Raw genomic sequence first — 15055 nt, 5'->3', positions numbered from 1 at the left:
CCTTTATTCCTTGGGACTGCTCTGATTAACACCAGGTTGGCTGAATCCTGTTACCTGCCCATGGGGTGGGTGCTGCTGGTGGGTACCAGATGTGGCTGGGGTGACTCTCCCTTCCTGAGGCTGCTGGAGCAGGGGAGCAGCACATGCAGGATTCATCCTTCTGCTTCCACTCTGTCTCCACAGTGATAGTGACCCTGGAGCCCTGTGAAGGTGCTGACACCTACGTGAATGGCAAAAAGGTGACAGAGCCCAGCATCCTGCGCTCAGGTGGGTCCCGGGGCTGGCAGGCCAGAGCTGCTCCAATCCCCCTTCCTCCCTGCCATGGGGCCCTGCACTTGTCCCACATTAACCCCACACCTTTCCCCGTGCCCACGGCTGCAGGAAACCGCATCATCATGGGCAAGAGCCACGTGTTCCGCTTCAACCACCCCGAGCAGGCTCGGCAGGAGCGCGAGCGGACCCCGTGCGCCGAGACCCCCGCGGAGCCCGTGGACTGGGCCTTTGCCCAGAGAGAGCTGCTGGAGAAGCAAGGCATCGACATGAAACAGGAGATGGAGCAGCGGTGAGAGCACGGCCTGAGGTGCTGGGGAGTTGGGGGTTCACTTCCAGCTTGGTCATCCTCTGCTTCCCCACTTCCATGTAGGCTCCAGGAACTGGAGGACCAGTACCGGAGGGAGAGGGAAGAGGCAAATTACCTTCTGGAGCAGCAGAGGCTGGTAGGTGGCTGGGACATGGCTGCTTCTCAGGCATGACTGAAATCCTGGCAGATGTTTGTGTGGGGTGGGTCTGTGTTCTAAAAATAAGGGCAAATGTGTTGTTCCTGGAGTTGTCACCACGAGCACTGATCCAGAGGAGGGAGGAGGCTGTGTTCCTGCAGGGAAGAGGAGTGTGATGTGGCAGCGTGGAGGAAGGTCACACCAGTGGGTTGCATCACCTCTCTTCCTGTTTCCCCCAGGACTATGAGAGCAAACTGGAGGCATTGCAGAAGCAGATGGATTCTAGGTATTACCCTGAGGCAAATGAGGAGGAGGAAGAACCTGAGGATGAAGGTGAGGGCTGGGAGCCGCCAGGAGGTTTTGATGCTTTCTGTGGGAGCATGAGGAGTGAACTGTGGGTCAATGTCCTGGCAGTGGGGTGACTGTCCCTCCATGTCCCCACAGTGCAGTGGACAGAGCGGGAATTCGAGCTCGCCCTCTGGGCCTTTAGGAAGTGGAAGTGGTACCAGTTCACCTCCCTCCGTGACCTGCTCTGGGGCAACGCTATCTTCCTCAAGGAAGCCAATGCCATCAGCGTGGAGCTGAAAAAGAAGGTGGGTGCCTGGACTCCTTCCTGCCTGGCTGTAGCACCCACAGGTGCTGAGGAGAGGTCGCCAGAGGCAGCACACGAAGCCTCCTGCCCTCCAGGTGTCTCACCAGCCCCTCTGCCCCTCCCCAGGTCCAGTTCCAGTTTGTGCTCCTCACGGACACGCTGTACTCGCCTCTCCCTCCCGACCTGCTGCCTCCGGATGCTGCCAAGGACCGGGAGAAGCGGCCGTTCCCCCGCACCATCGTGGCCGTGGAGGTGCAGGACCAGAAGAACGGGGCAACGCATTACTGGACCCTGGAGAAGCTGAGGTGGGTGACAAGATGTGACTGTGCCAGTAGGGTTTGGCTGCCCACAGCCCTGTGTCTCACCACCACCATGGGCGTCCCCTGTGCCTGCAGGCAGCGCCTGGACCTGATGCGTGAGATGTATGACCGAGCAGCAGAAGTGCCTTCCAGCGTCATCGAGGACTGTGACAATGTGGTGACTGGAGGAGACCCTTTCTACGACCGCTTTCCCTGGTTCAGGCTGGTCGGCAGGTGAGCGCTTTGGCTCCTTCCAAGCGTGGCTGGCACCCACAGAAGGTCCTGCAGGAGGACACGCTGCCAGTGCCACCCACCGCGCGCGGGGCGCTCACCCCCCGTGTGACAGCTCCGGTGTCACGGCTCTCCTGCCAGCGCCCCGAGGGGCACACGAGCTGCTGGCAACGCTGCTGCTGCCTGCCTCACCCAGTGCTGAGAGCCACAGGCTCCAGCTCGGGGGGTGTGGGGGCTGTGGCTGTCCAGCAGGCAGGGAGCCGGTGCCGTGGTGGGCTCCACGCGGTGGGCATGTGGTGTCCCTGTGCACGCGCCGGTGTCTGAGCGTCCGTCTGTCTGTGCAGTGTGTGCCGCGTGTCCCCTGCGCTTCCTGCACTGGATGGAAGGGTGCAGTGCCAGCAAGGAGGATGGGCCACCCTGGAGAAGGCTGGGGCAGGGCAGGGGGAGCAGGGGGCTGAGCTGTGTGGCCTGGAGGCATTCCCCTGTGCTGTAGCACAAGGAGGGATTCTCTCCAGCAGCAGGGATAGTGGCGAGCCTTTGTGCCACCTGCTCTGTCCCTGCGTTCCCTGCAAACCCAGCAAAGGGTGTCCCCAGCATTCACACTGGTTCCGTGGGTTGCTCTTTTGTCTGGCTGTTGGTGGCTTTAGAGATGCGCCAGATGGGCAGGTCTTTGTTCCCAATGTCCCTCGATTGAAGCAGACAAAAAAATCCCACCCCAAAACCTAACCAAGAAAAACCAAAAAAAAAAAGCAAAATTCCTATTCTTTCTGTTTGGAACAGCTGGTGTTAACATGTCTTCTATCTTGTTGTACTAACCTTAGTTCAGATATCTCTGGCTGCAACAGCTCTCCTCTTTTCAACACATGCATGAGCGAGCGCATGGCTGATCTCACCCCCTCCCCTACCTTCTCGAACCCCGACTCCGACATCACCGAGCCTGCTGACGAGCAGCACCAGGGGCAGGAGGAGGAGGAGGAGGAGGAGGAGGAGGACCTGGAGGAAGACATCTTTCCGGAGTGCCCGCTGTGTGATGGCCGGGATCCATTTTACGACCGCTTCCCCCTGTTCAGTTTAGTAGGAAGGTTGGTGAGGTTTTAGGAGAGCATGCCGGGAAGGACCTAGCTCTTTCGCATGAGGGAGCTGCTTTTGGACACGACTCCCACCTCCGGGGCATCCCGGAGGTGCAGGCTGGGCTGGGACTGCCACCAAGCCCGGGTGCCTGGCAGGGTGGTGAGGTCCCCACTGAGGTAGGGCTGTGAGAAGCATAGTGGGGGAAAGGGATGGTAGGGGAAGGTGGACGGTGTCTTCCTTATGTGGGCACCTTTTTGGGCACATTGTCTTTTTCCCCTGAAAAAGGGAGCTGTGTTGTGTCTCCAGCACCAAAGGAATCAGGGGAGCCACCTGGGGGCATTTCTGTCCCAGGAAGGAGCACCTCCCACCCGGCTTGGGATGACCCTATGGTGCCACTAACTGGGGCACACAGATGCTTCAAAACCCTGAGTACCTCTGGCACTGCATTGGTCAGGGTGAGCCCCCCTGAATCTGGAGGCTTGGATGTCCCCAAGTGGTTGTGGGGGATGAAGCTGAGGGGAGTGAGTTGAGAGCTGGGTGCAGAACAGAGTGCCAAAAGCAGTGTTTGCTCTTCCAGCTCCAGCCAGTGCTTGGCTTGGGGCCACCTGCCAACTTGGCATAGGAGATGTCCAGGGAAGTTGTGGGGACCTGGGTGTAGGCTCCAGCTCCTCTTTAGCTGGAGCCAAGGACAAGAAACTTTAATTTCTCATACCTGTTGGCTGGAGACCCCTTGGGCTCCACCAGTCTTGGTGGAGAAGCCCACCAGCTGCCCCAAACCTGGCTGTGCCACCAAACCTGGAGCCATCTGCCCATCCCTACAATGGACTGAGGAGCTGCCAGCTTTCTCTGGGGTTTTCCCAAGGGGGTGTGCACCAGGAGCTGTTCTGAGAGCCTTTGCCCCATGCAGGGGCTCCCTGACCAGGGTGAGCTGGGGCTCCTCTTCCTCAGTGTGCCAGAGCCAGGCAGCGTGGTGGGAAGGAGGGAGCAAGGCAGGCAGAGAGGGTGGAGGTGGGCTAAGAGTCCTGCAGCCTCAGACCGAAAGAGCTGGGTTCTTCCCCTTTTATTTTCTTTTTTCATTTTTCCTTATTTAAAAGAAAAAAACCAAACATATCAAAACAACCCCAAAACTCTCAAGGGCACCTCAAAAAACCAACTGAGGCCCTGTGGCAGCGACCCCACTCCACGCCGGGGGCGTGTTCCCCAGAGCTTGGTGCCTCCTGACTTCTTTTGAGTCTGCCCTGGGTTTGGCTCCCCGCGCAGCAGCTCCGCCGGCCACATTTCTTGTGAAGTGTGCTTGGATTGGTTTATGATTGGATCCTTGTCTTTGATTTTCTTTTTCTTTCTTTCTTTCTTTCTTTCTTTCTTTCTTTCTTTCTTTCTTTCTTTCTTTCTTTCTTTCTTTCTTTCTTTCTTTCTTTCTTTCTTTCTTTCTTTCTTTCTTTCTTTCTTTCTTTCTTTCTTTCTTTCTTTCTTTCTTTCTTTCTTTCTTTCTCTCTCTCTCTCTCTCTTTCTCTCTTTCTTTCTCTCTTTCTCTCCCTCTCTCCCTCTCTCCCTCTCTCCTTCTTCCTCTCTTTCTTTCTTTCTCTTTCTCTCTCTCTCTCTCTTTCTCTCTCTTTCTCTTTCTCTCTTTCTCTCTCTCTCTCTTTCTCCATTTTTTTTTAATTTTGGTTATTTTAAGGGTTTTTTATTCTTTTTTTTTTTTAGCTGCTGGCTCTATCTCTTCAAAGCTTTAGCAAAAATTGGGGTCCTTTCACTTTTATCTTCCTTTGGAAAGGCTTTTCTTTGATCTGAGCATGCCATCTTTGCACCTCACCAATCTTGTGGTTAGTGTCCCTGCCCTCCTTCCTCTAGTGACACACTTGTCCCCCTCCTCCCTGCCTGCCCCACCTCTTTCCCAGTCTTCCCTGCCCTTTCCAGTCCTTGCTTCCACTCCAGCTGCCCTGTGATTTTGGGTGGGTGGGTGCACACAGATCCCTGCGCTTCCGAGAGTTCCCTGTGGGCTCTGCCCCAGCCATGAGTCCTGCTGGGAACCCTGCCATGGTCTGACCACCTGTTCCCAGTGGCATCTGAGAAGAGATGGGTTGAGATGGACCCATCAGGAGATAATGATTTGGCATCAGCTGCTTCCACAACTTGAGTCCTTTGAGATGTTTGGGTGGAAAAAGCCTCAAGGAGCATTGAAGGTCAATGGGAGTCACCAGTGCAGGGGAAATCTCCGGACTTGGGGGTTGGGGTGCAAGGGCAGGGCTGCAAGAGCCCCCTGGGCACTTTGGGATGCCACTGAATCTGAAGATTCCTGTGAGGCTGGGATGCCCTGAGCAGCACAGCAGCCGCCTGGAGATGCAACCCTCATGGGAGCCTCCTGAAGGAGAGATGTCCTGGCCAGCCCCCAGCACCATCCCACCCCACCACACCTCAAGATGCTGGTGGGTGCCACAGGGAGAGGTGGCAGGCAGCCCACGCCCCATCTTGCTGGAAGTGGTGCAGCTAGCTCACACCTTCTGGCAGGGAGCTCAGTGCCAAAGGTGACTTGTCACCATGGAGGGTCCAGCATGCCACCATGGCCAGAGCTGGATGACCATTGCAAGCTGACAGTGAGGCGGAGGGAGGCAGCAAGAGGACCCAAAATTCTTGAGAAGCAGAGAGCAGTGGCCTGACAGGAGGTGCTGACAGAGTCATGGTGCAGCCATTGTGTTGGACTCCAGCGTGGCACCTCGCCGTGGTGGCATCGGTGACCTGGATGCTGCAGAGGAGAGCAAGGAGGCTCAGACCTGCCAGGCATGCTGTCCACCCCTGTGACCTGCTGGCAGGTGGCCCAGGACCCTGAAGCCACGTGTGTGAAGGGATGGGGAGGGGGGGTATGTACAACCTGATGCTGCCAGCCACACCATGCAGCCTCCCTCCCAGTGGTCTCCAACACGGCGGGCAGAGCCAGGGCCAGGAACCCCCAGCAGGTTCACCTCTGGAGGTCCAGGACCTTGTCCTCCAGCCTCCTCTGCTCCTGACAGCCTCCATCTCCCTTGTCACCCCTTCCTCCCCCCTGTCTTGCCCCTGTCCTCCCCGTGGTGACTCTGCAGCTGCCCCCCCAGTCATGTTGCAGCACCTCCTGCCCAAGTTCTCCAGCTCTCTACCACACAGAAGGTCCTCCCGCCCTACGGCTTCACGGTGGCACCAGCGCAGCCCTCTCCCCTCCTGCCTGCCACGGAGGTGACGGTCGGAGAGGTCTGCAGCTCTGGTGTGTTCTGTGGTGTTGTCCATGGCGTGTGGCACCCTCCTGCCCACCCTCCTGCCCGCGGCACGCTGCCTGCCCGCTGCCCCAGCCCCTCCGCCTGGCCCTGGCTGCCTTCTCTTTAGTTTTGCTTTGCAGCGCTGCGGTCGCGCCCTGAGCAGTGACCTGGGATCCCGGCCACTGCCGGCCACGCCAGCCGTGCCTGGGCACCCACGGGTGGGAGCAGTGACCGCTCTCCCCCCTGTTGTGTGTCCCCCCCTTCTCTGGCAGGGCCTTTGTCTACCTGAGCAACCTCCTCTACCCCGTGCCCCTGGTGCACCGCGTGGCCATCGTCAGCGAGAAGGGCGAGGTGAAGGGCTTCCTGCGCGTGGCTGTCCAGGCCATCTCAGGTAGGAGGGAACCCCCCCTCAGCAATGTGCTCCTGGCATCCCCTGCACCCTCTGTGCCCCTGGCATCCCCTGCACCCTCTGTGCTGGCTCACCCCGATCTCTCCTCCAGCGGATGAAGAAGCCCCTGACTATGGCTCTGGTGTGCGGCAATCAGGGACAGCCAAGATCTCCTTTGATGACCAGCACTTTGAGAAGGTAAGGTGGGCCTGGCTCTTGGTGGATGCCCATGGACCCCAGATCCCTGCCAGCCACCTCAGTGCATCCCCATGGGGACCCCCAGGCTGCTAGGGGTGGAGGGAAAGGAATGTGTTCTTGGTCCACCAAGCCTTGGGTACCCACCGGTGCATCCTGCTCTCACCCATGTCCCAGGGGGGCTGCAGTGGGGTGGGAGAAGAGAGCTGGAGGTGCCTGGGTGCTTGGGATGCTGGTGGGGGTGCAAGCAGGACCACCAGAATCCCTGAAGTCCCCTCCTGGCTCAGTTCCAGTCGGAGTCGTGCCCAGCTGTGGGGATGTCTCGCTCGGGGACCTCTCAGGAGGAGCTGCGCATCGTGGAGGGGCAGGGGCAGGTCAGCGACGTGGGCCCGTCTGCTGATGAAGTCAACAACAACACCTGTGCAGGTGAGCAGGGGTGACAGGCACTTTGGGAGGGCTCCCTGCACCCTCCCTGGCATTGACAGCCCACTGCTCCCATGGGGGGCTGCTGGCAGACAGAGTCACAGAGGGAAAAGCCTTGGAGATCTTTGTGTTCAACCTATGACCTGACACCATCTTGTCAACCCCCATGGCACTGAGTGCCACATCCAGGCTTTCCTTAAACACCTCCGGGGACAGTGACTGCACCACCTCCCTAGGCAGCCCCTTCCAATGCTCAGCCACCCTTTCTGTGAACAGCTTATTCCTAATGTCCGACCTAAGCCTCCCTGGTGCAGCTCAAGCCTGTGTCCTCTTGCTCTGTCAGTGGTTGTCTGGGAGAAGAGAACAACCCCCACCTGGCTACACCCTCCTTTCAGGGAGTTGCAGAGAGCAATAAGGTCTCCCCTCAGCCTCCTCTTCTCCAGGCTAAAAACACCCCCAGCTCCCCCAGCTCTGTTGGACAAGGGTGTTCACACCCTTCATCAGCCTTGTTGCCCTTCTCTGGACATGCTCCAGCATCTCAACATTGTTCCTAAATGTTCCTAACACTGCGGGGAAGATACCCTGCCTTGCTAAGGGCCTTCTCCTCCCTGCAGTGACCCCAGAGGATCTTCTGGACAGCCCAGAGAAGCCTGCACAGGACGGGCCACTGGAGGTGGCTTTGGACCACCTGAAGCTGGGCAGCATCTTCACTTTCCGTGTGACAGTCCTGCAGGCCTCCAGCATCTCTGCAGAATACGCTGACATCTTCTGCCAGTTCAAGTGAGCCCTAGTGCCCCCCAGCCCTGCTTCTTCCACCAAGCTCCAGCCATCACCTGGGGGCTCCTGGTGAATTTGGGAAGTTTCCTCCACCCCTGAGCCCTTTGTGGATGGGGAGGCAAAACCAATGGCTGTGAAATCTGCCCAAGCACTTGTTTAGTCACCGGCAAAAGGCAAGAGGAGATTCCCATCAGCTTCAGGGGGTCCTGTGACAGCCAAAGGGGCAGGCAGCAGCCCCAGGGGGAATAGGCTCTTGTTGTGGTCCCTTGCTTTCACTCCTCTCCCTGCTCCAGCATGTCCCCATCCCTGAACAGCCCCTGAACAACCTTCCTTCCCTCCACAGCTTCATCCATCGCCATGATGAGGCCTTTTCAACAGAACCCTTGAAGAACACAGGACGGGGGCCACCCCTGGGCTTCTATCATGTCCAAAATGTGCGTACTCCTCTCCCACCACCTCTCTGCTCCTGCTCCTGCTCCTGCTCCTGCTGGGGTCTCTGCAGGGCCATTGGCTGGATCCTCTGCCAGGGAAGCAGCTTCCTCCTGGCTTTCCCAGCCCTTCACAGACACCCAGCTAAGCCAGGCTTAGATGTGGTGGACATGCAGGAAAAACACCAGAAGCCACTCCCAGCCCCACCTGAAAAGGCTGGGATTTCACTGCATGGTCTTGGTGGAAAGAGGGAGGAGTGGGTGAGGGATGCAGGGGACTGACAGTCTTACACCCTCCCACATCCCAGGTGCTGTTGCTGGCTCTATCCCCCTTCCCAGATAAACTGCCCTGTCAGTGGCTCAGCAGCTCTTTCTCTTCTAGATCGCTGTGGAGGTGACAAAATCTTTCATTGAATACATCAAGAGCCAGCCAATTGTGTTCGAGGTGTTTGGCCACTACCAGCAGCACCCCTTCCCACCTCTCTGCAAGGATGTCCTGAGGTGGGCACATCTGGACCACCCCCAGCCCCTGCCTGTGCTGTGGGCTGCCTGGGGACCCAGCATGGCCCCAAGGCATAGAGGGGGCTGGCTGGGTTTGGGGGTGCCTGGTTTTGGGGGTGCTATAACCAAGCTGCTTCTGCCTGCAGCCCACTGAGGCCATCCCGACGCCACTTCCCCCGTGTGATGCCACTCTCCAAACCAGGTAGGGAACCCTGCCTCCTACTCCTGTGCCCACCCATGGTTCCCATGTTGGGTGGGTGTCTCCTTCCCCAGAGGCACCACAAAATGTATTATTTAATTTATTTTTTATGGGCCATGGCACTCAAAAGGCCTAGACACCCATTTCCACAGTATTCACCAGTTGGAAAGGCCCCATCTCACCTCCTGCAGAGCAGCAGGGGGGAGGTTCCTTGCTCAGATGCCCCCCAGCCCCAGTGTCCCACAGCTGCTGAGAGACACAGCTGTGGGGGTTTGGCTGTACAGTCAAAACAGCAGCTCAGGGGGAGCAGCCTCCCTGTGGTGGTTCCTGAGCAGTGCCTGGAGCAGCACGGTGTGATTTGGGATGGGCAGGCACACTGTGTGCACCTGGGGATGGCTGAGGCCAGTCTGTTGCTGACACTCCATGCTGGGCAAAGGAGACAGCACTGCCAGTGATCAGCAAGCTCCCTGGGATGAGGCTCTTGCTGCTGCCTCTATGCATGCCCTGAGGTCCTTGCCTGCTCTGCCCTTCCTCTGCCATCATATTCCTCATTCTGAGTGCCAGCAGCAGGCTCAACCTCTCACTTTGTCTTTTCTGCCCCACTGCAGTGCCTGCCACAAAGCTGAGCACCATGACTCGGCCCAGTGCTGGCCCCTGCCAGTGCAAGTACGACCTGATGGTTTTCTTTGAGATCTGTGAGCTGGAGGCCAATGGAGAGTAAGTCCTGCTGGGAGAGGGAGGCAATGAGGGATTTGCCCAGTGCTCAGCACCTCTGGGCAGGCTGGCAGGATTCTCTTTCATGCTGCAATCCTCTCTTCCAGCTACATCCCTGCTGTTGTGGACCACCGTGGAGGCATGCCATGCCATGGGACCTTCCTCCTTCACCAGGTACGCTCTGCCCAAGGGGCTGTCCTAGCTGACCCCTGCTGGGATCTGTGTTAACTACTGTCCCTTCTCTCTGGCCTCGTGGGTCTCAGGGCATCCAGAGGAGAATCAGTGTCACCTTGGTGCATGAAACAGGCAGCCTCATCCGCTGGAAGGAAGTGCGGGAGCTGGTTGTGGGTAAGCCAAACCAGCCCCAGCCCACTGAGCTCCCAGGCATCCTCTCAGACTCACCCTCTTCTTTCTTGCCCACATTCCCATGTCCCCACATGGAGCTTTATGCCTTGTCTCCCCTCCTGCCCTGCAATAGTAAAGCAGTGGTTGCCTGGCAGGTGACCCTGGGACACTGCATGGGCAGGACACCTCAGCCCCTGTCCCCGTGTCCAGGAGCTGGACCAGGATCTCTGTTGCTGAATGGCCAGGGGGGGCTGCAGGCAGGCAGTCTGCCCCTGCCTTCACAGGAGCCCTCTGCTGTCAGCTCAGAGGTAACTCTGTGTGTTTGCAGGTCGGATCAGGAACACCCCAGAGGCAGACGAGTCTCTCATCGACCCCAACATTCTGTCCCTGAACATCCTCTCCTCCGGCTACATCCACCCCTCCCAGGACGACCGGTGCGTGATGCTTTTTTTCTTGCTCTTCCCCTGCTGTGGTGAGGGAGGGAGGGGTTGAGTAGCAGCCTCCCTTTCCCCTGGAAGGCTCTTGGCCCTTCTGCTGAGGCAGGGTGTTTCTGAAGCTGCATGGGGTCTTGGGGTACAGGGCTGCCAACCCCCTTCCTCCTCCTCCCCAGGGCCTTGCTGTGCTGGGGAGGGCACTAAAGGGAATTTGTGTGTGGATTCTGCTCTCTGGTGCTGGCTGTGATGGGCTGGCACAGGGAAGCAGTTGGTGCTGGTGCCAGGAGGATGTCCCAGCTCCATGGCTAGAGGGGAACACTATTTATCCTGTGTCCCAGCAAAATTGCTGGAAAGGCCACTTGGCACCCATGGCAGATCCATATCTGTGTGTAAGTAATGCAGAAAAGCCATTCCCACCCACTGTGGGTGACTCCAGGGATGTTCATGGTGCCACCCTGGGGACCACCTGTTGTTCCCTATCCCAGGGGGCTGTCACAGAACCCCAGAGTGGTTTGGGCTGAAAGGGACTTTAAAGATAATCACATTCCAAAGCCCCTGCTATGGGCAGGGACACCCTCCACTAGACCAGGTTGCTTAAAGGTGTCCCCACTGTAGTTTGGCAGGGTGTGAAAGAAGCAGGACCAGAAGATTTGTTTTCTCCAAGATCTCCCTGTGTGAGTCCTGCAGTGGCAGGGGGAGTCGTGGGTATGGAGGGCACAGCTCTCCTCTGCACCAGGGCTACTGGTGGAACTTGGGGGACTGGTGGGGGTCTCTGGCCAGGATGTGTGCATGCAGGCAGCTGTGACAAGACAGGGATGGTTGCTGCCAGCACTGGGAGCAGCAGGACTGGTCCTTGGCTGTGTGCGTTGTGGTCACTGGTGTAGGAACAACCTGGAGAGAAATGGGGACCACTTTTTCCTTCATCTGCTTTGTGATCACCACTGTCCCAAGGAGGCCTGTCTCCAGGCAGGGTGGTTTTGGGGGAATGGTGGGGGTCTGGATAGGATTTGGTACCCTAAGCACTCTCAGGGCAGCTCCTGGACCTGGCAGAGCAACTGGCACAGAGTGTCTGAGCAGCAGAGGCGAGTCCTGGGCTCAGCACACGTGCAAGTGTCAGACCAGGAGACTTTGTCTCAGCCTTGGGGATACAGAAGGAGACCAGATGGGAATGGTCAGATGAGGAGAGCCCAGCCCAGTGGAGCAGTGATGGTTTTTTTGCTGGGAGCTGGGTGCTGTGGCACCTGTGGGCTCTTGGGGCTGCACAATTTTTTGTCAGCTCCTCATCTGTTGGATTGTCTGGTCCCAGATGCAGCCATATGGGATCTTCAGCGTGCCTAAGGTAGCCTGGCAGGAGGGATGTGCCTCCTGCTCTGCCTTCCACCCTGTGAGTCCTGCAGGACAAGGGGACACGGCTTGGGCTGGGGGGGATACTTGGGGTGTGGAGAGAAGCGTGGAGACTGGGGGCCCATTTGGGGGCACAGACCGGTGCTCATGTCATATCTGTCCCATATCTATTCCATGGAGCCTGCCCGTGGCGAGGCAGGGGGAGGAGGGGGTGGCCAGCTGCCTGCAGGGCGCTAGCTGCAGTGCCCCCCACTTCCACTCCACATGCAGACATGCATGCTTCACCCTGCAGCTGTGAGGACAGGCAGAAGGCAGGCAGAGAGCAGAGCCAGCGCCCACTTCACCCTCCTCCCAGCCGCTTGCGCTCCCCGCTTTGCTGCCTTGTGCCACGCAGCCTCCATTGCCTGGAGCAGCCCTGGCTTCCCCTCTGCAGCCTCCCCAGCGCCCTGGAGCCCCTCAGGAAGAGGCTGGGAGAGTGGTTCAGCTCTCTCCTCAGCACCATCCATCCCCGCATCGAGCGCCCAGGGCGGAGGCGCGGGGGGCAGCGCCTGGTGTCCCCCCTCGCTTCCCTCAGCTGCTACTGCCCATCTGAGCCCACACTAACCATGTGATTGTTTTGTGTTTTCGCAGGCAGTTTCTTGATTCGGATATGCCTAGGTATTATTTGTTTCCATTGGTTTTTTTTCCACCCTTCCTTCTTCTCTCCTTTCTTTCTTTCTACCCCCTTGCCTCGGCACGCTCACTCCCGCCAGAGGCAGCACTTGGACATCCGGCCCCTCATCCCTTCACATGCCCCATCCCTCCTCCCCACTGCGCTGGCACCTCTTGCTCACTCGACCCCTTTTGCTGTTGGTGTGGGCCACGCTCTGGCTGGCTGCCGCTCCCCCTCGCACGCCTGCGTCTCCATTGCCTGATTTGGGTTTTATTCTTGCTTTTGGACTTTGCTACTCTCCCATCTTTTCTGGCACCTGGCACCGAGCGTGCCGAACCCTCCATTGTCTCCCACCCCAGCCCCAGCTCAGCCCCTGGTACTGCTTGGAGTAGCTGCAGGGCTGGTGAGGACAGTGGAAGTTTTGGGGCTTGTCCTGCCCTGTCCTGGGCACCTGGTGACGCTGGCAGCAGTGCAGTTGGCAGCAGTGCAGTTGGTGTGGCAGCAGCTGCCCACCCTGTGCAGGATGTCCTGTGTGTGTAGGCGCGGCATACTGGAGTGTGTGTCTGTGTGCAGGTGTGACAGTGGGTGCACACGTGGCACAGACTGTTGTACCCCTGTGTAAAGGGGTGGTTTGGGGACTGCAGGCTGCAGCTGGGACCACTGGGTGAGCCTGGCATATGCGTGAGAGGTGCCAGATTTGTGGGTGTGCCACCAGCCTCTGGATGGGAGCGTTGGTGAGGCCTCAGGGCAGGGGGCCACGACTGTGGCCTGTGGCAGAAGAAGAGGGGCACGTTCCTAGGAGACAAGGGATGGAGTGTCTTGAGTCCTGGCACATACCTCTGTGCCTGAAGGTTGTCCTCCCTACAGCAACTCAAATCTGGTTGTGTTCAGAGATGTCTGAGGGCAGAGCTGTCCCTGCAGCAGCATTCTGTCCCCTCCCAGGGTGCAGGAAAGTGGGTACAGCATTGATCCAGCCCCCCACCACAAGAGAGGTGGGTTCACACTGGCACTGCCTGAGGTCTCTCATCACAGTGATGCTTTCCTTGTGGACCAGGGGATGGGCCAAGGAGTCACCTGCTGTGTGAGTGGCAGTGGGAAATCTCCTCCCCTCAGCTGGCACTGTCCCAGGGGACTGCGCTGGGTGGGAGCTCCTTGCCCTGGGATGGCACAAGGGCAGAGTTAAGGGCATAGGGAGCACATGTGCTTCCTCCCCAGCTGCTGGACCATGAGGAAAGTGGGAGGCAGAGGGTTTTCACCCAGGCTGGCAAGCCTCTGTCTGCCCTCGCTGAGCTCCTTTTGGTTCCCACTTTGGGTTCAGCTAGGCTGGAGCTCCTCTGGCCAGCAGTGCTATTATGTGTGAGTCCCTTCAAGAGGGGCTCTTCTGACCTGTCGTTTTTCTGTGTGTGTACATGTGTGTGTTTGTCCTTGGGTCACCTTCCACTTATAGCATTTCGCTGGGAAATGACACTAGGTATTTCACGCGCACCTGCTCGGTCTGGTCCCTCCTGCTTTTCTCTTCTTCCCCTTTGCCTCCTCCCTTTGCTTTTTGCTCTTTCTCCCCTCCCCTGAGGCTCCTCTTCTCCTCCTCCTCCTCCTTGGGGAGCACTCTTTTCTTAAGCAACCTGTGTCTGCAAAGCAATCCTTCGCCTTGGCTGTGTCTCACACCGGTGGGGTTATGTGTTTTATACACCTTCTGAAAGCGTCACTCTCCCTCTTCTTCCAACATGGGGGAAATTGCAGTTGAGAACCTCTCCCTACTCCCGCTGGCTGCCCTGGCTCTTGTTAAAATTGCTCCTCAGCCATCTGGATGCTGCTTCAGGGACGTGCTGAAGTATTCTCATTGAGATATGGCTGAACCACAGCTTCCTGAGGATGCTCAGGCGGGAGCCAGGGCCGCAGCAGCTCTGGGCGGTTTTGGGGAGTGGGTGTACCATAAAGGCAAGGCTGATCCGGGAGGGAGCCCAGGAGTGGTGCAGGGGGTGAAATGGGGATCCCCCATGCTCTCTCACCAGAGCCACCTCCTGCTTCCTCACCATCAGTTGCTCAACCCAAGGAGGGCAGATGCCACTCTTGATCTGGGTGAGCTGTGCCATCCTCTCTGGGATCCTGTAGGCATGGGTGAGTGGGACCAGGTGTCCCCTGCTCCTTCTCCCAGCCTAGGAGCCATGGAAAACACAGCAAAGGGGCCTGAGGCAGCAGAGTGGGAATGGGGCTGGCAATGAGGGTAGAGCAAGAGCCAGGGGAGACAGCCTGACAGGGGCCGGCCACCAAATCATAATCCTCAGCTTCTCACTGGGGCCCAGGGCTGGCAGACAGGGGCAGCCCTGGGGAAGGGGACCTGGCTGCTGGGGGGGCTGTGCTCCCAGAGGTGGGCTGGCAGCACATCCCCAGTGCTGAGCATCCTCCCTCCTTTCCCTTCTGGCCATCATCACCCAAATGGCAACAGCCGCTCCTGGCAGGGACTGGGAGGTGCTGTGTCCCAGGCTGGATGCTGGGGACTGGCCCGGGTGCACTGGGGG

The 15055-nt window shown here is 58.4% G+C and overlaps 1 protein-coding gene across 25 annotated transcripts in view; it reads left to right on the top strand.

The window, feature by feature from the left end:
- KIF1A (kinesin family member 1A) overlaps positions 1–15055 on the top strand; it is a 42996-nt gene that overhangs the window by 20963 nt on the left and 6978 nt on the right. For 4 of the 25 annotated variants that reach the window (XM_077183688.1, XM_077183683.1, XM_077183682.1 and 1 more), the window contains 21 exons: positions 184–267; positions 382–562; positions 644–716; positions 956–1049; positions 1161–1309; positions 1435–1613; positions 1704–1841; positions 2660–2920; positions 6409–6527; positions 6637–6722; positions 7007–7145; positions 7757–7922; positions 8263–8353; positions 8730–8848; positions 8995–9050; positions 9656–9764; positions 9869–9935; positions 10025–10109; positions 10435–10540; positions 12515–12541; positions 13984–14007. In XM_077183688.1, coding sequence (XP_077039803.1) covers positions 184–267; positions 382–562; positions 644–716; positions 956–1049; positions 1161–1309; positions 1435–1613; positions 1704–1841; positions 2660–2920; positions 6409–6527; positions 6637–6722; positions 7007–7145; positions 7757–7922; positions 8263–8353; positions 8730–8848; positions 8995–9050; positions 9656–9764; positions 9869–9935; positions 10025–10109; positions 10435–10540; positions 12515–12541; positions 13984–14007 — 2353 coding nt within the window. The remainder of the gene's footprint in view (positions 1–183; positions 268–381; positions 563–643; positions 717–955; positions 1050–1160; positions 1310–1434; positions 1614–1703; positions 1842–2659; positions 2921–6408; positions 6528–6636; positions 6723–7006; positions 7146–7756; positions 7923–8262; positions 8354–8729; positions 8849–8994; positions 9051–9655; positions 9765–9868; positions 9936–10024; positions 10110–10434; positions 10541–12514; positions 12542–13983; positions 14008–15055) is intronic. The other 21 variants (XM_077183698.1, XM_077183694.1, XM_077183691.1 and 18 more) reach the window with 10 other exon arrangements.

The sequence above is a fragment of the Agelaius phoeniceus genome, chromosome 10 (genome assembly GCF_051311805.1).
Source record: "Agelaius phoeniceus isolate bAgePho1 chromosome 10, bAgePho1.hap1, whole genome shotgun sequence".
Classification (NCBI taxonomy): domain Eukaryota; kingdom Metazoa; phylum Chordata; class Aves; order Passeriformes; family Icteridae; genus Agelaius; species Agelaius phoeniceus.
This window is presented reverse-complemented; position numbering and strand designations above follow the sequence as displayed.